This window comes from Chiloscyllium plagiosum, chromosome 2 (genome assembly GCF_004010195.1).
Source record: "Chiloscyllium plagiosum isolate BGI_BamShark_2017 chromosome 2, ASM401019v2, whole genome shotgun sequence".
Classification (NCBI taxonomy): Eukaryota; Metazoa; Chordata; class Chondrichthyes; order Orectolobiformes; family Hemiscylliidae; genus Chiloscyllium; species Chiloscyllium plagiosum.
In genome coordinates this window covers 115561608-115585866 of record NC_057711.1, presented here as the reverse complement: position 1 = coordinate 115585866, position 24259 = coordinate 115561608, and the positions used below count along the sequence as shown (strand labels likewise).

Below are 24259 nucleotides of genomic sequence, written 5' to 3'. Positions count from 1 at the left end.
AAAATTGTATAAGACATTGGTTCGGCTGCATTTAGAATACTGTGTACAGTTCTGGTTGCCACATTACCAAAAGGGTGTGGATGCTTTGGAGAGGGTGTAGAGAAGGTTTATGAGGATGTTGCCTGATATGGAAGGTGCTAGCTATGAAGAGAGGTTGAGTAGGTTAGGTTTATTTTCACTTGTAAAAAGGAGATTGAGGGGGGACCTGATTGAGGTTTACAAAATCATGAACGTGGATAGAGACAAGCTTTTTCCCAGGGTGAAGGATTCAATAACGAGAGGTCATGCTTTCAGGGTGAGAGGTGGAAGGTTTAAGGGGGATACACACGGCAAGTACCTCACACAGAGGGTGGTGAACATCTGGAACATGTTGCCAGCTGAGGTGGTAGAGGCAGGCACAGTAGATTCATTTAAGATGCGTCTGGATAAATGCATGAGTAGGTGGGGAGCAGAGGGATACAAATGCTTAGGAATTGACCGAAAGGTTTAGACAGTACATTTGGATCGGCTCAGGCTTGGAGGGCCGAATGGCCTGTTCCTGGGCTGTAAATTTTCTTTGTTCTTTGTTCTATAAGCATTGCCATTTTTTCACTTGGCAATAATGATTTTGCTGTTATAAGTTATACCTCACTCAGCCCATCTTTCGTTTGTTTGTCCTATGACCTTTTACTTGACGCATTGTGTGTTTTGCCTTCTGTCCTGTCACGGACGTTCTCTTCCATTCCTCCATATCCCAGTCTCTTTCAGTGCCTCTGTACTGCCTCAAACACATTACATCTTGAACTTGTGCCAGTTCCAATGAAAGATCATTGACCTGAAGCACCAACTCTGTTTCTCTCTCCACAGATGCTGCCTGACCTGCTGGGTGTTTCCAACACTTGATTTTATATTTCAGATTTCTTGCACCTGCAACATTTTGCTTTGATTAAGTAGCTTATTCATCTTACCATTTTTCCAATCATCATGACATAAGGCCCCAGATACTTGTTGACCCCGAAGATGTCTAATAGGCGAATGTACCAGTAAATGATGTTGACGCAGTAGATAACCCGGCCGTAGCTCATGTATGGCTGCTCTTGCAGGCGTAGCACCATCCCAACAGAAAATAGCAGGATAGCCATGAGATCCGTGATATTCCAGTACTCCTGCAGCCAGACCTTCACCTTCTGCAACAATTTCCCAGGTTCTGACATCAGGATCTGAACAAGTCAAATTACTGTATCAATTCAGTGGAAAAGACCAAAGGAATGAGAACAAGCATTTGGGTTGGGCATTGTTGAACTGGCTCTACTAACTAAGAGGGCACACATGGGGAGAGATGGTGATGTAGTGGTAATGTCAATGATATCCATCAAGGCCAGATAATACCCAAGGACACAGGTACAATTCCCAGCACAGTGGATTAATTAATATTAAATAAACCTGGAATTCAAAACTAGTCTGATTGTTGGTGCCATGCATCTATCATTGGTTGTCATAAAAACCCGTCTGGTTCACTAATGCCCTTTAGAGAAGGAAATCTGCCGTCCTTAACTGGTGTGGCCTACATGTGGCTTCAGACCCACAGCAATGTCATTGACTCTTAACTAATCTGTGAAAAACATCACTCAGTTCGAGGTCAATTAGGGATGGGCAAAAAATGCTAGCCTTGGTTAGGGACACTATCACTGTCTGTTCTTGTTGGTAGATAGCTGGTTAAGACCCACCTACTATTAAGTCGAATTAATATATAATTAACAACCTCAACAATTTAGAAAGTGTCTCTGTCTGCATTTAATCAAGTTAGTGTTTCACCTGCCACACTGTGTGAGGTTCCATGACCTCCTCTGCTCATTACCTGGAAGTAAGTGTGAAGAAATGAAGTAGAGACAGTGGACTCTCAACCTTGAGTTCAATACCTTTACACGTCCTTACCCTCCCTGTCCCTGAAATCTCATACAATCCTTCCAGCCTCAAAGGTTTCTGCACTCCCTTAATTATGGCCTTTTCTCCAGCTCCAATCTGTATCACTCCAGCATTGGCAGCCATTCCTTCTGTTGCAGCGACTCTTATGCTCTGGAATTCCCTCCATAAACCTCTTCATCTTTCTCTCTTCAAAATGCTCCTTAAAATCTGCCTCTTATAGTCACCTGTCCTACGATCTCCTTGACTGTAAGCACAGGCTCATGGCAAACTCATGGATAGATTGAACACACTTTATATTTTGCTGTTCAGAACATATCTTACCTCTCGCATCTTCTCTATGCCAAGTGTGAAGATATAAGATATGACGATCCATTCCTGCACTGATGGCCATCGCTCCATCTTCACCAAAACAATGTAGTTAAAAAGCATCAGGTAGCCAAAGTACGCCAACTGTTTGATGGAAAACACAACTTAATGCAATCAGCAAAATCTTGGCTAACATTCAGGACAGCTAAATGGCATTGATATCTTCATCATTTGGAGGAAGGGGCAAGCCACAAGCTTAGTCCACAAAGCTTTCAATAGTTATTCATTTGAGACTGTAGTGTTAAGAGTTGGTTGGGGGGGGGGGGGGGGGGGGGCAGGGTAGGGTAGCCCATGAGAAACATTCCTTTCATGGTCTGGCTCATATCTTTCTCCTACCCCACCTCCACTCCAGTCATAGATGTGGATGTCACTGACTGGACCAGCATTTATTACCCCTCCCTAGTTGCCCTCAAGAAGGTGATGGTGAGTTGACCTCTTCAACAACTGTAGTCCATGTACTGCAGGTACCCCTACACTGCTGTTAGGGAGGATTTTCACCCAGTCATACTGAAGGAATGGTGATTTATTTCCACATCAAGTTGGGGGGTGGCTTGGAGGGAAGTTTGCAATTGGTGGAGTGTAACTGCTGCTCTTGTTGATGGCTGCGGGTTTGGAAGGTGATATCTAAGGAGCTTTGGTGAATTTTTGCAATACATTTGTAGATGGTACACACTGTTGCTACTGAGTGTTGGTGTTGGGGGAATGAATCTTTGTGGATGTGGAGCTAGTTATTTGTCTTGGATGATGTCAAGCTTGTTGAGTGTTTTTGGGCTGAATTCATCCAGGTGAGTGGGGAATTTTCCATCACACTCCTGACATGTGCCTGTAGACAGGCTTTGAGGAGTCAGGAGGTGAGTTACTCACTGCAAAATTCTCATCCCTTGACTTACTCTTGTAGTCACAGTAGTGCTATGGTGAGTCCAGTTCAGTTTCTGATTAACGGTAACCCCCATGACATAAATAGTGTGGTATTCAATAATTGTGATGCCATTCAATGTCAAGATTTGATGACCAGATTTTCTTTTGATTGAGCTAGTCATTGCCTGGCCCTTATGTGTAATTAAATTTACTTGCTACTTGCCAGCCTAAACTTAGGTAATGTCCAGCTCTTGCTGGACACTTCAGTATCCACGGAGTTGCGAACATTGTGTAATCATCAGCGAACATCCCCACTTCTGTCTTTATGATGGATGGTAGGTTATTGATGATGCAGGTGAAGATGGTTGGGCCCAGGGCACTACCCTGAGGAACTCCTGCAGAGATGTCCTGGAACGAAGCTGACTGACGGCCAACAACCACAATTATTTTTCTTTGTGCCAGGCATAACACTGGCCACTAGAAAGCTTTCCCCTGATCACCTAGTTTTTCATAAGGTTCCTTAATGCCACACTTGGTAAAATGGGGCCTTGATGCCAAGCACAGTCACTCTCACAAATGCCAAATTTCAAATGTCAAATTGGTTAGTAAGTTGATTCTGCTTGGCTGAGGTGCTGCCACGGAGACAGTAAAGGGAAGTACAGTCTTCCTAAGCTCTCTGGTAATTCAGAAAAGACACAAAGCTTGAACATGTTCCTTTTATTTGCAGGAAACGGGTCCCTAAATCTGAATGTACATAATTTCTAGCAAGTTTAGCTCAGTGACCTTTTTCCCTTCTGTTTTGTTTTCTCTGTTAGTATTTTGTCAGATTGGCTTTACACTCTCTCCATAGAATTTTTCACCTTTGTTCCCTTCCTTCATGCTTATAAAGGTTATCTCTTCAATGCATGCTTTTTAATCTCTCCTAAGTCTTCCACTGAACCGGAGCATTTCCTCTCGTCTGTGATTCACCTTGGTTTGATTGATGTGTTGAAGGAATTAATTAAATGTAGATTGTACTTTTGCAGATGATTATGGTTGCAGATAACCAGAATGATCTAGAAAAGTGAAGAATCCTACATATGTATCTGAGCTGACTGTAGCATGAGATGCTGATATTATCTAATCTCGTAAATCAGAATTTTTGGTCAGGCTATTAAAAAGCAATAAGGACCCCACAATGTCCTTCATCTAGAAAAGCAGGGCAGCAGTCACATGGGAAACCACCACCTTCATGTCCACCTCCAAGTCACAGACATCGTTCTAACCTGGACATTTACCAGCTATTCTTTCATCATTAAGCGATCAAAAAGCTGCACTTCCATTCCTCGCCGCACTGTGGGTACACTTATACCATGTGGACTGCAGTGGTTCAAGAAAACTGCTACTTAAGACGTTCTCAAGGGCTGGCCAATAAATAATAGACTGAGCAATGACGCCTGCCTCCTGTAAGTGACTTTTTAAAAAAAACAATTGTTGAACATAGCCAGCTGAGGAAGGCGGATTTAAACATATTTCAGTGTGATTGACATGTATAGGACTCGGAAATACTGCCATTTAGTTAACAGTCAGTCCCACCTTCTGCTATTGATTGGTTTTGATTTAAATTGGCCAACTTATGTTACTTTTGACTAATGATCCCTTCAAAAAACTCCATGCACCTGGGCCTTGACTGTTGCCAAGGGATTGTCAATGTCTATCAATGTGTGAATTCCCTGTTATTGGACTGTCTGAAATTAAGCGCGCGTTCTGTTGCTTACCGTGTGAAACCAGAACTTGACAATTGGAGCATTATAAAATTCATAAATCTTTCTCCCAAAGGGAATCATTCTATGTACAGTTGGAACTTCCTCTTCATTTTTCTTTCGAACAGATTCTCCGTTCACCCCATCCAGCATTGCCTGAAGGTATCAGAAGATGACAGTTCTGAGATTCAGCCTTCAATAGCCCAGTTTTACAACTAACATCAACCACTGCAACTGATAATGTTGTAAGCTATGGTCCCTTTAAGAATGAACCAGGATGTGCTCCAGAGAAAATAGATATGGACAACAGACTGACTCCTGCAATCAGTAAAGGGTTGATAAGCAATTTAACAGCAACAGCCTCTGAATTTGCCTGGGAGACTTGAGTCCCCTCCTTTTCCTACACTGGCTTCAACGGGAGCCATTCCCTTAAGGAAATGGTGCAATTTGGAGAAAGGATATTTTTTCTGAGATTCTGGGAATTTCAGCAGAATTTTGAGGTTTTCAGCAGGCTGCGGGAGGTGGAACAGAAATTTCCACTTGTACCAGCCCTGATGTAACAATTCATCCAATTAAGCTTTGGATGACCAATTAGTAGCAGTCCAGCAGTTCATTCTGAATTAGAGGAACATATTCAGGGAGTTACCCCTGATTGGGCATGTCAGCTGGGACATCACACAGAGGGGGAAGACTGCAAATAGGAAGTGGGTCTATCATGTGACCAGCCCCTGTAAGCGCCCTGTTGTGAGAGAAGGAGGAGAAGGGTAATATAACAGGATTCACAGACAGAAAACTCAAATCAAACATCACAACAAGACCTGACACAGTCACTTGACTCACAATGACCTGAACATCATTGGCCTTTGTCCATGGAATGATAAAGATTTGTCTGATCTCATTGTCGGAAAGGATTTAAGGCATGAGTGTGTCTGCAAATGCAATGAGATATTAAAAATTGGAACTGGGTCTTTGCTATAATTGTAAAAGCCTTCTCTTCTCAGAATCTCTTTTCATTTTTAAATTGGATAGGCAAAAAAAGTTTTCAAAAATGTAATTAAAAAACATCCTGACACCTTTCACAACAGGAACAACTGGTAGATTCAACATGGCCGTAGCATCTGGGTCTTTGTTACCATCCTTGTGCTATCTTGTTAAAGGAGACAGAAAGCACTCTATAAACCGTCTCACATTCAGTGACTGAAAATTGCCGCAGACAATGCAAACTTATGGACGATTGGGTTGAGTTGGCTCAATAGCTTATACTTAGCTGGGAGGAAGTGAGGACGGCAGATACTGGAGACCAGAGTCAACAAGTGTGTTGCTGGAAAAGCACAGCAGGTCAGGCAGCATCCAAGAAGCAGGAAAGTCAACGTTTCGAGCATAAGCTCTTCATTAAGAATGTGTACGGAAGGAGATGTGGCTGTGGTAGCAGGTCTGCTTCAGGACATGGCTGAAGAGCTTCAGGGCAGAGGAGACAACCCGGGTGTGCAGTGAGAGAAAGAGACTCACACAGACCCTTGTAGAGGGAGGAGGAGAACTTCTTCAAGGTGGGCATCCTTGGAAGAGGCTCCGCAGTAAGGTTATTATCAACTAGGCGAAGGTGAGGACAGCAGATGCTGGAGATCAGAGTCAAAAAGTGTGGTGCTGGAAAAGCACGGCCAGTCAGGCAGCATCCGAGGAGCAGGAGAGTTGACATTTCAAGCATAAGCTCTTCATTCGGAATGTTTACACTTTTTGACTCTGAGCTCATAGTTAGCTTTTACAGAATGGTGGAGGGGCTGCCAATTTCCATACCTGCTCATCTTCTATAACTGAGGAGACTAGCTTGATGACTTACAATGTCAGTGCCTGTTGTACATGTCCAATTTGAGTACGTAAACCTAGCCCACGTTACTATCAATGGAAATAAATTTAGGCACTTAGCAATATTCACGGGGCAGCTTTGGCTTGTAGTATTTAACATACTACTGGATCTTAGGCACAGGACAGGATCAGAAGGGTAATGCTGCGCAATATTCCCTTTCTCCCATCCAACCAAAAACAACTTGTAGTTACATAGAACCTTTAATGTGGAAAGATATCCCAAAATATTTCACAAGTATGTTGTCAGGTTTACTTTGATGTGGGCGGCACGGTGGCACAGTGGTGGGCAGCACGGTGGCACAGTGGTTAGCACTACTGCCTCACAGCGCCAGAGACCCGGGTTCAACTCCTGCCTCAGGCGACTCTCTGTGTGGAGTTTGCACATTCTCCCCGTGTCTGCTTGGGTTTCCTCCGGATGCACCAGTTTCCTCCCACAATCCAAAAATGTGCAGGTTAGGTGAATTGGCCATGCTAAATTGTCAGTAGTGTTAGGTGAAGGGGTAATTGTAGGGGAATGCGTCTGGGTGGGTTGCGCTTTGGCAGGTTGGTATGGACTTGTTGGGCTGAAGGGTCTGTTTCCACACTGTAAGTAATCTAATCTAATCTTGAGTCACATGAGGAGATAATATGCTAAGTGACCAAAAGCACCGTCAAAATAGGAGGACTTAAGGAGATTCCTAAAGATGGCGAGCAAGGCCGAGAGGTTTAGGCAAAGAATCCCAGAGCTTAGAGCCTCAGCAGCTGAAGACAAGTTGGCCGGTGGTTAGGTGATCAAAATTGAATTTTGCAAGGGGCCAGGGAGCACAGAAATTTCAGGGTGTTATAGGCTTGGAGGAGGTTACAGAGATAGGGAGAGTCAAAGCCGTGGGACTATTTGAAAACGAAGATGGGCATTCAAAAATCAAAGCTATATTAGGAGTCAATGGGAGTAAACCTGAGATCTGCCTAGAATATTGAGTTACTAACGGGGCAACCTTGCAGAGGTGGGGCTAATTGACAACACAACTGAAAGAGACAACACAGGCACAGCGAGCAAACAGTCTTCTTCAGTGCTGAATTATTCAATGTACTGTTCATTTCTTTTGGCTGAGAATATATGGTGATGAGGCTGTTGATAAAGAACCATAAATCCATTTCTCAGTTATTGGGCTGGCTCATTTTATCCCATGCGTGCCTCCCCAGCCTACCTGAATAATATAGAAACAAGCTTCAGCCTTTAAGCCATAGCAGTAACAGTTCAGTGGGCAGCACCCTTCTCTTCATCAGAAAGTTAGAGGCTCAAACCCACTCCTGTATGAGAATGCAAAATCTCAGGTGACACTCCCACTGTAGTGCTGAGAGTGCCGCATTGTTAGAGGTGCTATCTTTTGGATGAGATGTTAAATCAAGGCCCTTATATGTGAAAGGACAATTTTGGAGAATTCTCCTGCCTAATAATTGCCCCTAAGTCATCATCACAAACTAGTAATGATCATAGTTTTCTTTTGGGGGAGGGGGATCTACTGAGTGCAAACTGGAAGCCATATTTCCTATATTGCAATAGTTATTTCACTCAAAATGGCTGTAAAGTATTTTGTTATGTCCTGGTATAGCAAAAGATATTATACAAGTGTAAGTTCTTTCCTCAGTTTCTGTTTTACCCTGACAATGCAGCTTGAGTGTCTCTGGTATTTGCTTACTGTGAACTCCATATCTTCCTCCTCCTTCTCTTTGACAGGTTTCTCTGGCTCTTCCACTTCCTTCCCCAGCAAGGCTGACTCTTGGTTGTGTGGCATATATGACATCTCATTCTTGTTCTTAAATTCCAGGCTCAGGATCGATGGAGGCAGTAAGATGCCCAAAATAACCTTGGGAACAATGCAAGTAAAAGTTTGTTAGAAGCTCTCTTCGAGGTGATAAGCATTCATGAATCAGTGAAATAAGAATGGTGAAACTGAGCTGATTCATGTCTAGCAGAATATCATTGTGTAACTACTATTAGATCTGTAAAGGAGATCGACAATATTAATTGATGCTTTTATACATGAATTTATGTTAATGGCTTCAGATGAATTAAAAATGAGAAAAATATGCAAGAAAGAAAGATTAAATTGGCCATTTTGTCCACCTAAGTACCGCAGAATGAGTCATTGGGTTAGGGAAGAAAAGTGAATGTTATGAATGTAATCAGGGTTCTGGTTATAGATTAGATTCCCTACGGTGTGGAAACAGGCCTTTCAGCCCAACCAGTCCACACCGACTCTCCAAAGAGTAACCCACCCAGACCCATTTCCCTCTGACTAATGCACCTAGCACCATGGGCAATTTAGCATGGCCAATTCAACTAACCTGCAAACCTTTGGACTGTGGGAGGAAACCAGAGCAAACCCACACAGGCCACAGGGAGAACGTGCAAACTCCACACAGACAGTTGCCCGAGGCTGGAATCGAACCTGGGACGCTGCTGTGAGGCAGCAGTGCTAACCACTGAGCCACAGTGCTGCCCCACAGTTTGATGTTTTTTAGGAGACAGGGAGAATTGAGCAATAGGAATGAATTCTGGGTGAATCACATTAAGACAAACACAAAAAGGGATGTATCATTGGGACCCAAATGGTTATAAGAAGACAGATGGAATGGTAGGGTTTGCTTTGAGACTTCTGATTAAAGCACTTTTTCATACAAAGGCTCGTTCCAATCTGAAACCTTCTTCCTCAAATGTTGAGGTTAGAAATCAAGTGAAAATTTTAATGCTGAGGTTAAAGACTTTTGTAAAATGGGAGAAGTTTCGAGAGGGAATCCAAGTGGTTGGCAATCCGGCAGCTGAAGGCTTGTGCCAATTGTGGAGCAATAAAAAAAAAATCAATGATACATGATGCCAGAATTGGAAGAACACAGAGGATCTTACACAAAGAGGGAGGAGGTGAAGTTTGGATAGCGTTGAAAGGATGAGAATTTTAAAATTGGGGTGATACCAGTAAGCAGAGGGGTGATGGCATTTAATTTGAGAGTACTTGAATATAAAAGCAGGAAAGTACATCTGAGGCTCTATAAGGCTCTGGTCAGACCACATTTGGAGTACTGTGCGCAGAGTTCGGCCCCATATCTCAGGAAGGATGTACTGGCCCTGGAGCGCGTTCAGAGGAGGTTCACGAGAATGGTCCCAGGAATGAAAAGCTGAACATATGAGGAACGTTTGAAGACTTGGGTCTAAACTCGATGCAGTTTAGAAGGATGAGGGGGGGATTTAATTGAAACATACAGAATACTGAATGGTCTGGACAGAGTAGATGTTGGGAAGATGTTTCCATTGGTAGGAGAGACTAGGACCAGAGGGCACAGCCTTAGAGTAAAGGGAAAACCTTTTAGAATGGCAATAAGGAGAAAAACCAGCCAGAGAGTGGTGAATCTAATGGCCTAACTTCTGCTCCTATGTCTTATGGGTGAGTAGGATTTGGTACGAGTTAGATATTGGCAGCAGATATTTGGACTTGACCATTCCAATGGTCAATTTCCGCACTATAAAATTTGTGAGCAATCTTCTGTCTGGTAGTTTCATGCATTGCTTTGTCCTCACCTTCAGACTTGAGTTCTTGCGGATTCGGAGCCTCCCCATCCACATGTCAGTGAGTAGCATTTGGCTGCAGGTGTGAGCAATGAAGTCTCGGTGCTTGGCTGCTACAGCCAGTTGCAGGCAGGTTGAGTTACTCCAGTTCTTCAGCTCATAGGTCAGCAGCTTCATAGCCATCTGCTCCTCCTGCTTGTATGACTGGTCCAGGAGCTCGACAGCAAGCTGAGCAAACTCCCTACACACGGAACAACATGCAGTCAGACTGAGCTGAGGGCTGGTTCAAATCCACTTCATGCAAAGTTATGCCTCATTTTTGTTTTTTCCTTGAATATCAATCACTCTCATCTCAGGTATCAACACCACCACAGCCTCCATCCTTCTGGACTGACATAGCAGGCCATTCAGCCCCTCAATTTCTTGATCCACATTTCAATTTGATAATACCTGACCTGCATCTTAACTCCATTCACCTGCCTTGATACTCTAACTCTTAATGTCCATGCCTGACAATCTCAGCTCTGACATTTTCAATTGACCCTCCACCCCCCCCTACTTCATCCACTTCACCCAAGAATTCCTGAAGACCATCAAAGACACCAAGATAGAAGAGGATGAAATAATGGTCTCCTTTGACAAAAACGGCCCTGTTCACATCCATCAACATTAACCTGGCCAAGGAAACACTGACTACACTATTAGAAGACCTAAAGACACATATACCAAGCACCACCGACTTCATCAGCAAGGACAACATTGTCAAGCTAGTGGACCTATGCCTTATCACCCACTTCATCTTCAACAACAAAACCTACAGACAAACCAATGGAACACCCATGGGATCTCTGATATCAGGATTCTTAGCAGAGGCAGTAATGCAGAGACTTGAACAAACAGCTCTGCCAACCATCCAACACAAACTTTGGGTCTGCTACGTTAATGACATCTCTGTCATGACTAAACAAAACAAATTAGGGGAAACCTTCAAGATCATCAATAATATGCTTACTGGCGTAAAATTCCCTAAAGAGGAGGAAAACAACAACAAACTGCAATTCCTTGATGTCGCAGTAGAGCGAACAGCCAATTGGGAACTTCAGACAGTGCAGAGGAAAATCACTTTTACAGTGCATTAAAAAAGAATGGGTATCCAATGAATATAGTCTGCCAATTTCTCAGCAACAAACCCAAATAAGCAGAAAAAACACATCCAGAAACCCGAGCCACTCTGCCCTACATCAAAGACATCTCGGAAATGACTGCCAGACTATTCATACACCTTGACATCATAGTAGCCCACAAACCCACCAACACACTTAACAGCAGCTAATGAACAGAAAAGACCCTATACAGGCAACAAGCAAAACTAATGTCGTTTACAAAATACCTTGGAAGAACTGTAACAAACACTACATTGGACAAACAGGCAGAAAACTAGCCACCAGGATACATGAACATCAACTAGCCACAAAAAGACATGACCCTCTCTCACTAGTATCCTCACATACAGATGAGGAAGGACACCACTTCGACTGGGATGACACATCCATCCTAGGACAAGCTAAACAGAGGCACGCATGAGAATTCCTAGAAGCATGGCATTCTAACCAGAACTCTATCAATAAACACATTGACTTCGATCCCATTTACTACCCTCTGAGAAAAAGGTCAGGAAATGACATCACCACAGGAAATAACATCACCAACTCAAGGAAACCTAAACACATAAATAGAGAGTGGACCATACAGCCTGTGCTTCCTCCGGAGGCTCACTGATGATGTTACCTAGTATGGTAACAAACGTCTGATAAAGAATCTTCCAGCTTAGTGAGCAAACCCCCATCTACAAATCTTCTCAAAACCCGCGAACATCCCCAACAACTTCAAAACCTATCTGCATGAAATGCTTCCTCTGATTACCTGAATAACCTCACTCGATTTTTAATCTGTTTCCAGGATTCATTACCACCAAGGGAAATGGTTTCTCTCCAACTACCCGATCAACTCTTTTGATTATCATAACATGCCAGTTATATCATCTCCTAGTCTTTTATAACCAGGGGTATGCAAACCAAGTCTATTAGCCTGTCCTTGTAATTTAGACTGGTATTATTCTGGTGAATCTGCAAGCCAATCCATTATCGTTCCTAAGGTGTGGTGTCCAGACTAAGTGTAGTATTGTACCTGGAATAGTGTCAGATCAGAGTTTGGGATGACCCACTAAACATCCACCTCTTCAGATTCTAGTCCTCCACGAGATAAAGGCCTTTTTAATCAATAGCCTTCAGTCTTGTTGGTGCTGACTTGCACAATGCTCCAGATTGACAGGAGCTCTCTGTCACCCTGCCATCCTTTATGTATGTTTCCTGGATGATGGGCATAAGGCAGGTTATGATTTCCTTTATTGTCCATCTACCCACAGCCTTCCTGAACTGCACTGTCATCAACAACAACCCTGGGGGACATAACACTCCCGCCACTATCTCACTGATTCACCCTTTAACATCCAGTTCCTCTGCCTCCTCGGGATTGGTATCAAACTGAAACAAAAATGAGCTGATCTGCTTCTTATTGACAGTTAGATATGGGCTAAATGGCAGAGGATGAGAGTTACATCTAAAATGCCCCACTCTCAAGGAGAATGTCAGCAAGGTTAGCATGTAAAGCAAGCTCAGGTGGTCAGTGATATTCAGGCTTTGGAAAGGGTGTTGAAGGTGGCCACTAGAGAGATTCATAGCAACACAGCCGTGTTAAAAGAATTGTGACTCTACCCTTAAGAGAAGCATAGATTTAATGGTGATTTGGTTTCATTCCACTTAAAAAGGTAAGTAAGGTCCACAGATTGACCATAAAATGTAGAAGTAGTATTGTTTGACTTCCTAAGGGAATCATGGGATCTGGGATGGAGGAGGGACAATAAGATTTGAGTTCAAAGATCAGCCTTGATCCTATTGAATGGCAGAACAGGCTCATAGGGCTGAATAGGCAGAAGTGGGTACTGCAGATGCTGGAGATTAGAGTCAAGATTAGAATGGTGCTGGAAAAGCACAGCAGGTCAGGCAGCCTCCGAGAAGCAGGAAACTCGATGTTTCGGGCAAAAGCCCCTTCCGCCCGAAACATCGATTTTCCTGCTCCTCAGATGCTGCCTGATGTGCTGTGCTTTTCCAGCAGTACTCTAATCTTGACACAAAGGGCTGAATGGCCTCTCCTAGGGGTTTTTGCTTATGCTCTTATTTCTTTTTGTGCTTTCCTCTCCCTCTCATCCACTCCAGTGCCTTTCTCTCCCCTTCTCTTGCTTTCCCTCAGAAGAACGGAGGAATAAACATAAAGGCGAGGCCTTGTGCACACAGCCAGCCATGTTATGTGTTGCAGCTTTGTGAAGCAATCAGGAACAAACCTGGAGTTATGGTTTAATTCTTGCGAGATATCATCAACCATGTCGTTCTCGGAGGCCTCATGGGCCATGGCTTTGCAGAGCTTGCAAGCGACGAGAGCCTTGGCCATGGCTTCCTCGCCGTGCTGCCAGAAGAACAGCGCCATCTTCTGCCGCTTCATCAAGACAGCCCAGAGCATCAGCTCATGGAAAGGATAGGGGAAGTGATTGATCTCGGGGTCGTCCAAGTCAATGTCCACATCTTCCTCCCTTTTCTTTGTTGTCTTCCTGCCTCTTCGCATGGGAGGCTCTTCCTGTTTATTTGACAAGAGAACATTCATCAGCAAAATGACAGCTCTACGGAATCACTACGCTTGAGATGTCACACATTGTCAGTCGGGGCTGCCAAAGAACTGCCAGGAATTGATGACTGATCTCTTGGACATTACTGGAATAGATACCTGGGAGACCAACCATAAGGGTGTTAAAATAAACTTCTTGGTTTTATTCTTTTGTTTATTAGCTATGATATGGAAGAGTACATGGGTATTTCTGTGATGGGACTTGAACCCAATGAATCAATGTCAGTCACACACTTTTGTTTTGAGTGTAGTGTTCCACCCTGTCGTCGGCTCTCATTTATGCCTCCAAGCAGCTATAATGCACGTCAATGGGCATATCTTGGTATTTTACCTTGGCCGATGTGCTAAACTAAGTGTGGGCATCATTTAGCTCCCTCTGGTGGTGATACAGCACAATAGCCCTCTCAGTGCATGATCCAAAAGGATGGAAGAGGCAGACAGTCCTCACCTGAGGACAATGACTCTTACAGCAATACCAGCAAGATTTGTGATACATCCTCTGGATAAGGTCAGAACTTTACCAAGTGTCAACCTAGAGTTGGCAATGTAATCTGGTACAGAAAATGCTGCTGCTTGCAGTAGAGGTGACTGGTGCAACATTGCATCCAATCCTGAGCAACCAGAAGGTCAGTGAAGAAAGAAAAGGAGGGGAGGATTAAAGGCTGATTGATTGATAGTCAAGATTCTTCCAAACAGGAGGTGTGAAGGCAGGGTATCATGAGGATTGACATTACACATACTCAATAGCGAGAACATAAGGCAGGCAAATAGAGACAGTCATACCATTCAGGAAAATGCCCCTCACAGAGTTGGCAACCCTGTTTCTCAGGATTTGTGATGTACAGATTCTAATGTTGTAGAGTGTGGGGCTTTAAGTTAGGACAGTATTTGATCTGAGAACTGAAAAAGTCTGTTTGTAATAATACAATTCAAATTCTATTTCATTAACTTAGCTTAATACACACAATAACAATGAAAAATGCTGGAAATGTGCTGAAGACAGAAACAACATTATCACAACCTTCCATCAGAATTAGAAACGTTAGAGATGAAGGTTTTGAAGGTGGTTGGGACCTGGACAGCAGGAAGGCCTGACATAGAGTCATAAAGGCACCAAACATCAACTTTGTTTCTCTCTCCACAGCTGCTGCCTGACCTGTTGAATATTTCCTGCATTTGTAACTCTTGTAATATTTGGGGAACTATCATTTACAAGAGAGAGCTGGGGTCATTGTTTTGAGTGCTCTGTCCTGACGGCCCATTGCTTCCAGATGCTTCATCCTGAGGTGCTTTTCTTGCTCAGTTTTGCCAGCGCTGACTTGCCATTGCCTTCCACTCTCAGGGAACGGAGCAAGGAGGCAGGTTCCAAGCTGACATCAGCCAGAGCTAGAATTGAACCTACACTGTTGATGGTGACTCTGAATCATATGCTAACCGTCTAGCTAACTGATCTAATGAGACCACATAACAAAAGGTTTATAAAATACTTGAACAGGTTATCTACCTGTTGTAATGCAATATCTATTAGTAACACACAGATACACTCCTCAAACAGGATGCTGTAAGCATCCATATCATCTGAAAGCAGTTCTCTGACATTCCTAGAATTTTCATTTCCAAAAATAAAGCTAATTTTAGAAAGAGCTAATGGGAATCTGGGCACACTGAATACGTGTCATATTTAAACATGTATAACATTTAATTGTACCTTATTCAATTTTACTACTAGACTTTAATGTTTAAGAAAAGAAAAGTAAAGATTATATAACCACTTATAACATTTATTTTTACCTTACTTATTTTTACTACTAGACTTTAATGTTTAAGAAAAGACAAATAAAAACTGGTTCTTAACATATGGGTAATATCTCTCAAACACTAACAATATACAGTGAACATGGAACTTATGATTAAGGCATCCTTCTAAAAAAACTCAGTGAGTAAAACCACAACGAGAAAAAAAATTTCACCACAAAGAAATGAAAGAATGGAGGATTGATTGAAGAAGCGATAGCGACTAAAACATCAGTTACATAGAAACAGCATTGGAATGGATGCAGATCATAAAGCAGCAATGAGAAAGAGAGGGAGGCTTCAGAGGCATGAAGGGAACCCAGAAGGAAACAATGTTAAATCCAATCCATCTTACCACGCCAAAAAACACTGATAACTCAGTAATGACCGAGTTACTACAAACTTTTTTCCTCAGGCTGCGTATTCCACTATTTTCTAATGTGTGGTTTAGTTTTATAGATCAAGGGTTGGAATATTCAATAACAAAAATTAAAATTAACTGAATTTCAAAATTTGGTCCCAGTGGGATTATTAGAAGGGCAAAACTACATTTCAATACTCTTGAATATATATTCCTGCAGATATAATTGGCTGATATCTTAAAAACTCACACTAACTATTTTATGTATGAGACTGTCCTTGTTGCTTTAAAAGATGAGTCATAGAGACAGGTTGAACATTTAATTCAAAAACTTGAGGTAATGAGGGAAAATCATCATTATCTCAAATTTGCTGATGTTTCTAAGTAAGTGTTATTGCCTCAATGCCACGCAATCAGGCATATTGGTATTTTCATAGTATGTGCCCTCTGTGATGTATTTACAATTCTCGATGAGATACTGTCTCAGCAATCACGCTGATGTCCAGTATTGAAACTTTGCCATTGGTGAATATCCAAACCCCTCTTGTATAAACCAAGTCGACCTCCTTGAATAAAGGAACAGACATTGATGGTGTTAACATACCTCCATTCCCAGCAGTTTCAGAACCTTGGGCTGCAAGAAATTAATAAGAAAAGTGAAAATTTAAAATAAACACAAAGTAACTTTATCTTCCTGCACAACACATATTGAATATATTTTCATATTTTCACAATCCAACAGTTAATAGCAATAAATTGGCACTTGCACCAGTTCAATAAGAATGAGCTTTAGTTAAGGCTGCACAGAAGGAGGCTATTGGGTCCACTGGGCCTTTAAAAGACCAATCCAGTTCCTCTCAGTCTTCACTGTTCTTGCCCACAGCACTACCATTTCTTTTTCCTTTTCAAGTATTTATTCAATTGTCTTTGAAAGTTATTACTGAATCTGCTTCTTTCACGCTTTCAGTCAACACATCCAAATCAGAACCACTCACTATCTTTAAATAAAAAGGTTTCTTCATCTCCTCCTCTTTCATGTAATGTTAGTCTGTATTTCACAGGATTCATCATTCTCTTTGATTGCTGCACTTGTGAATCAGAATCCGGTTTAAATATACATAAAATGAAACTGATGGATGTTAGAATGTACCAGGCCATGGGTCTAATTCCAAAGTCCTTCTGACAATGTAAACTGGTAATTGACAACTTGGTGAGGAAGGTCTGATATAAATTAGGATGGGGTGAATTACTGGACCATGGCAGATGCTGACCCTCTGAAGCAATGTGACAATCTTAGCTGAAAACATATCCATAACTTCATATTACTGCAATAATCTCTTTTAAAGGGTATCAGCAATTTTTTGTTTATCCTTACAATTAGTCAAAGGGCTTGACCCTACATTTAAGTCCTGCTTAACAGTAACTCACTATGTTGTTTTACTTTAAGGTTGTTGATAAACTGAGGGCAATATATCCACTTATTGTCAGCAGTTCCAATTTATCAATGCTTCCCTGTGTCAGCAGATGAACTTTCCCACATCTCTACTGCCCTCACCCTCAGTCACTCTCACATTTGTCTAATGGCCTTGCTTCCCACCCTTACTTCCTGACATACCCCCAGCTTTGTTTTTACAACTTGCTTCCCACTTTGCCCTGTGGCATTATTTCCTGCCCTTGCCTCACCTGGTTTTGTCTCCTGCCCTCTGTTCTTAGCTTAGTCCTCAGGGTCTGTTCTTCCGCTGCCCGCTTTTCTTGACCTATATTAGGCCGGTTTTGGGTAAATTGTGGTTTCCTTGTTATGTAAAAAAATCCAGATGATCTCACACTTTTAACAGAACTCTGGTTAACTGACAATAGGAACTTGTTCACAAATTGGTGGTATAGTGGACAGTGTAGAGGTTATCTAAATTTACAAAGAGATGTTGATCAGCAATTTGTCTTTATCCTGTTACAATTAGTTAAAGAACTTGACTTGAGATCTTGATCAATTAAGTTGAAGGGCTGAGTAGAGTTTAATTTGGATAAATGCGAGGCATTGCATTTTGGTAAAACAACAAGGGCAGGTCTTATATAATTAAAAGCAGGGCCCTGGGTAATGTTGTAGAACAGGTAGGCAGGATGGTTAAGAAAGCATTTAGCACGCTTGCCTACATTGCTCAGACCTTTGAGCATATGAGTTGGGATGTCATGTTGAGGTTGTACAGGACCTTGGTGAGGTCACTTCTAGAGGGCAGTGTTGGTTGCCATGTCATAGGAAAGTTATTAATAAATTGGAGACGGTTCAGAAAATACATACCAGGATGTTGCTGGGAATGGAGGGTTTGAGTTAGAAAAATTGGCTGGATAGGCTGGGACTTTATCCAGTGGAGCTTGAGAGGTTGAGGGATGGCCTTATAGAGGCTTATAAAATCATGAGGGTCATGGATAAGGTGAAGAACAAGGGTCTTTTGCCGAGGGTGTGGGAGTTCAAAACTAGGGGGTATACTTTTAAAATGAGATGAGAAAGTTTTACAAAGGACATGAGGGGCAATGTTCTTTTAACACAGAGTGTGGTTCGTGGGTGGAATGAACTGCCAGAGGAAGTGGTGGATGCAGATACAGTTACAACTTTTAAAATACATTTGGATAAGTGCATGAATGGGAAAGGCTTGGAGGGATATTTGGCAAAGTGGGGTTAGTTTAGTTTGGAAACATGGTCAGTGTGGAGTGGTTGGACTAAAGGTTTTGTTTCCATGCTGATGACTCTAGACTCCTGGCTCCCATTCTGAACTTACACAGAAGTCCAGGGCTCCAACTAGTGGTGAACAATTCTCAATGCAAGTAGTCTTGGAACTTTTTCTGCTACCTGCACCAGCCATGCCTTCCATCAGATGGAGCCTGGTCAGCGTAAATGTATGGCAATACAGTAGGTGAGCGCAATTAGAGTCATAAAGTCACAGAGATGTACTGCGTGGAAACAGACCCTTCAGTCCAACCCGTCCATGCTGACCAGATATCCCAATCTAATCTAGTTCCAAGTTAAAAATCACACAACACCAGATTATAGTCCAACAGGTTTAATTGGAAGCACACTAGCTTTCGGAGCGACGCTCCTTCATCTGAAAGCTAGTGTGCTTTCAATTAAACCTGTTGGACTATAACCTGTTGTGTGATTTTTAACTTTGTACACCCCAGTCCAACAACGGCATCTCCAAATCATAATCTAGTCCCATTTGCCAGCGCTTGGCCCATATCCCTCTAAACTCTTCCTATTCATATACCCGTCCAGATGCCTTTTAAATGTTGCGAGTGCAGGTTCATAGCTCCTTGAAAGTGGAGTTGCAGGAGATAGTGAAGAAGGCTTTTCGTATGCTTGCCTTTATTGCTCAGAGCATTGAGTATGAGAATTGGGAGGTCATATTGCGGCTGTACAGGACGTTGGTTCGCCACTTTTGGAATACTGTGTGCAATTCTGGTCGCCTTCCTATCAGAAGGATATTGTGAAACTTAAAAGAGTTCAGAAAAGATGTACAAGCATGTTGCCAGGTTGCAGAATTTGAGCTACAGGGAGCGGCTGAATAAGCTGGGGTTGTTTTCCCTGGAGCGTTGAAGGCTGAGGGGTGACCTCATAGAGGTTTATAAAATCATGAGGGGCATGGATAGGATAAATAGGCAAAGTCTTTTCCCTGGATGGGGGGAGTCCAGAACTAGAGGACATAGGTTTAGGGTGAGAGGGGAAAGATATAAAAGAGACCTAAGGGGCAACTTCTTCATGCAGAGGGTGGTATGTGTATGGAATGAGCTGCCAGAGGAAGTGGTGGAGCTTTCAGGCAAAGAATTCCAGACTCCCACAATCCTTTGGGCAAAAAAAAAGATTTAACTCTTTTCTAATCCTTTTCCCAAATACTTGAGGTGTGGTCCTTCTATTATTGACCTCTCAAAGAGAAATAAGGCCTTATCTTACCTTAAAAAAATGTTTCTAACATTTAGTGATGCATTTTCTTTTGCAAATTATTTCAGCTAGGAAATTAATTCTAGGTACATGTTTGATACAGTATTTCAGATTGTACATTAGTTTCTCTGGGCAAGAAAATAGCTGAAGGATCGTAACTCCATCTTCAGTATTGATTCCAATGGGAATATGTGATTCACTTAAAGTTTTGATTTTCAAAAGCAGAACCACAACTTTAAGTGATGACTCCTTGCATCCAGTTCATTTATATAGAAACAAATCACCAGTTTTCATTTGCAAATGAATAAAATAGAGAAGCTTGAAGTTATGTTAAACTTGTTCAGAATCATTGTTCGACCATGCTTGGAATACCGTGCTCAATTTTGGTCTCCATGTCACAAAAGGATAATAAGGTCACTGAAGACGGCACAAACAAGATTTATTAAATCAATACCAGAACTGTTAAGTCACAACCATCAGGAATGCTTCAAAGCTTTCTAGAAATGAGAAAGGTAAGGGGTGAACTGAAATGTTTGAAAAAAAAACAGTAGGGTTTGACAGGGTGGATGTGGCTGTTTCCCCTTGTGGGAGAGTCCAAACTAAAGGCCATCAATATGAAATAGTCACCAATAAATCCAATTGGCAATTCTCCTTTAACCAGAGAGTAGTGAGTATCTGGGGCTCAATACCACAGGGAGTGATCAAGATGAATAGCTACACTTGGCTGCGAAAAAGGCACGCTGTTAAAGCCTTTCATCTTGTACTCATCAAGACAGACACAAGAATACCAAATTTCAAGGAGCACAACAATTTATACCGCACGAGAAAAAGGTGCTGATTGGCTCGTAAGTCGATTCTGATTTTCGCACGATATAAATTGATTCTCTGTTTGTAACTTTCCTCTTTGATTCAGCAATGCTCCAGTTATGTACAACCAAGTGACTATTTGACAAGTATTGATGTCTTTTTGGGGCATCTAGAGAAACATACGAGGGTGATAGAGAAAGAATATGCCACTGAGATGAGATGAAGAGGAGTGGGAGGAGGCACATGTGGACCAGACATACTGGCGCAATTGGGTTGGAATACTGTTTTTGGGCTGTAATTACTATGTAATACCAAGTAGTTGTGCATTATTTGAAATCTTGTATATATTATAAAAATGTGTTTTTTTTTCACAATGCAATGTTGCCCCTAAATTCCTCCTACAATGTGTGAGTCTAGATTGTTATGTGTGACAGGATGGTGAAAAGCTTTCACTTCAAAAACCTGGTGATATACTGACACCTGCAGGTGGGAGTGATACTGCAGCAGGGATTCCTTTTCAGCCAGTTGTGATTCATCTTTGAATCATAGGGTCCCTACAACGTGGTAGCGGACCAGTCAGCCCATCAGGTCCACACCAACCCTCTAAAGAGTATCCCACCCAGACCTAACTCCTTACCTTATCCCTGTAATCCTGCATTTCCCATGGACAATCCACCTAACCTGCACATCTTTGGATTGTGGGAGGAAATTGGAGCACCCGGAGGAAACCCACACAGACACAGGGAGAACATGCAAACTCCACACAGTCACCCGTGGCTGGAATCGAACCTGGGTCCCTGGCGCTGTGAGGCAGCATGACTGAAGTTTTAACATGTTGAATTTCATGCTTGACAGTTTCAAAATTATCTCGGTGAATCTTAATACAATCACTGGAAAATTTGTTAATGATATTGCTCTGGGGTGAGGGCTTCATTCTAATTTATGAACCATCGAGCTGAAACATTAACTTAGTTTCTGTCTTCTCTCAGATCAGTAACTTCCAATATTTTCTGTTTTAATTCAGATGTGATATTTTGTTGTCTACTGGTGGGACGTGGACATCACTTCCTTGCCTGTTCCTAACTGCCCTTGAGGAAATGATGATGAGCCACATTCTGAACAGCTAAATGCTTAGTAGTCTTTTTGAAAAGGCAGTCAAGAGTCAATCAAATTGCTGTGAGTCTGGAGTTACAGTTAGACCAGACAGAGTAAAGATGGCTGATTTACCTGCTACTGGAAATTTGTGAACTCAATGGCATTTTTCAACAACTGATCACAGTCTCATCATTACTTTTTCCACTTCCAGAATTATTTAACTAGTTAAGACAGCCGCTGTGAAGGAGGATAAGCAGCCCAAATCATTAGTCCAATGATTTAACCGTGATGGTATTGTTGCTATACAATAGAAATGGCAGATGGAACCAATAAGTTTTCAATAATGTAAGAATCCCATTTACTAAATTTAATATATTTAAATTATGAATTCACTATCAAAACACACATTGGGAATTGTAAAGCTGTGGCCTACCCACTACAATATTTGGTAAGTGATAAATTGTAGGTGGAGTAAGAGGAAAACTCCTATGTCTTATAGTCACCCCAGTACCTAATGAAGAAGACGTCAAATCATGGGCCTTCTCAAATGGCTTCACTCTATCACACTGCTGCCTCCAATCTGATCACATCCAAGACATGAATGCCCATGGTGGTCCCAACTGAGGCCCTTAAGTAAGCATTTAAAGAGATCACCTGCCATTTTTAGTGGTATTCCAGTTGTAAGTGGGTTTGTTGCTGTGTAACAGTAAATCTGAGAGAACTGTTGCTATCACCCAGGTGGGTCTGTTGAGCTGATCTGAGCTGAGCTGAGCTGAGCTGAACTGGGCTGAACTGGGCTGGGCTGAGCTGGGCTGGGGTGAGCTGAGCTGAGCTGGATTGAGCTGGCCTGGGCTGGGCTGAGCTGGGCTGAGCTGAGCTGAGCTGGGCTGGGCTGGACTGAGCTGGGCTGGGCTGAGCTGAGCTGAGCGGGGCTGAGCTGAACTGAGTTGGGCTGGGCTGAGCTCAGCTGAGCGGGGCTGAGCTGGGCTGGGCTGAGCTGGGCTGGGCTGAGCTGGGCTGGGCGGAGCTGGGCTGGGCTGGGCTGAGCTGGGCTGGGCTGGGCTGAGTTGAGCTGAGTTGGGCTGGGCTGGGCTGAGCTGAACTGAGCTGGGCTGGGCTGAGCTAAGCTGAGCGGGGCTGAGCTGGGCTAGACTGTGCTGAACTGGGCTGGGCTGGGCTGAGCTGGGCTGGGCTGAGTGGGGCTGAGGTGGGCTGGGCTGGGCTGGGCTGAGCTGGGCTGGGCTGAGCTGAGCTGGGCTGGGCTGAGCTGAGTGGGGCTGAGCTGGGCTAAGCTGGGCTGGGTTGGGCTGGGCTGAGCTGGACTGAGCTGGGCTGAGGTGGGCTGGGCTGGGTTGGGCTGAGCTGGGCTGGGCTGAGCTGAGCTGAGTGGGGCTGAGGTGGGCTGAGTTGGGAGGCATTGGGTGTTCGGCTCATCAGAATCAAGAGTGTGGTGCTGGAAAAGCACAGCAGGTCAGGCAGCATCCGAGGAGCAGGAGAATCGACATTTTCGGCAAAATCCCTCCATCAGGAATGGGCTCATCCCTTAATTCAAAAGCTTGTAGTGACTGATTGGACAACCCAGCATTGGAAAGAATTGTTGGGTGATGGGGGTGTGGAATTCAGTTGAGTGACACCCCCTTGCTGATGCATATACACCCACCACCACACACCTATCCCCTAAATACCCTCCTGCATTCACTTACCAATGACCTGGATCATCTCTCTATTCTAGGCTCTAATTTGTGCATTTCCTGCAGCAGCATCTGCCTCCTAGTGGCACTACTGAGCAAAGGATCTTTTGAATTGGCTGCAGTTCACAATAGTTGGGATTTCTACCACCATAGCTCCTGATCCTGTGAAAAAGCCTACTGCTGGCCTTACCTTGGCCTGACTGGCTCATGATCCAGCAGGTTTTCCAAAAGGGAGGCTCATTGGCTGGCTCTGTCACCAATGGGCGAGACTCGGCCCTGTGTCAACCGGAGGAGGGTGCAGCTGAAGACGGGACAATGTTGGTGTTCCAGGGATGATCTAAATTTTAGACTGTGTAAAGTTTTCCTACTTACTTAAGGTTGACCCTGTGCAAGGCTTTCGATTGCTAGATACAGTATCATAGAGAATGCAACTGTTGGGACAATGGAAAGGTGTTTGTGGACTGAATAAACCTGCACGAGATACTGAATTGCAATGGTCTCAAGCCAGCACAAATTGCAGATCAAGACTCAGAAGAAAGGGACCTACATTTTCAGCTAGAGCAT

The 24259-nt window shown here is 43.1% G+C and overlaps 1 protein-coding gene across 7 annotated transcripts in view; it reads right to left on the bottom strand.

The window, feature by feature from the left end:
* The window catches only part of trpm3 (transient receptor potential cation channel, subfamily M, member 3), a 489546-nt gene that overhangs the window by 22547 nt on the left and 442740 nt on the right, over positions 1-24259 (bottom strand). For all 7 annotated transcript variants that reach the window (XM_043716539.1, XM_043716548.1, XM_043716555.1 and 4 more), the window contains 7 exons: positions 16776-16805; positions 13679-13968; positions 10291-10519; positions 8414-8581; positions 4887-5027; positions 2227-2355; positions 948-1199 (listed from right to left, as the gene is read on the bottom strand). In XM_043716539.1, coding sequence (XP_043572474.1) covers positions 948-1199; positions 2227-2355; positions 4887-5027; positions 8414-8581; positions 10291-10519; positions 13679-13968; positions 16776-16805 — 1239 coding nt within the window. The remainder of the gene's footprint in view (positions 1-947; positions 1200-2226; positions 2356-4886; positions 5028-8413; positions 8582-10290; positions 10520-13678; positions 13969-16775; positions 16806-24259) is intronic.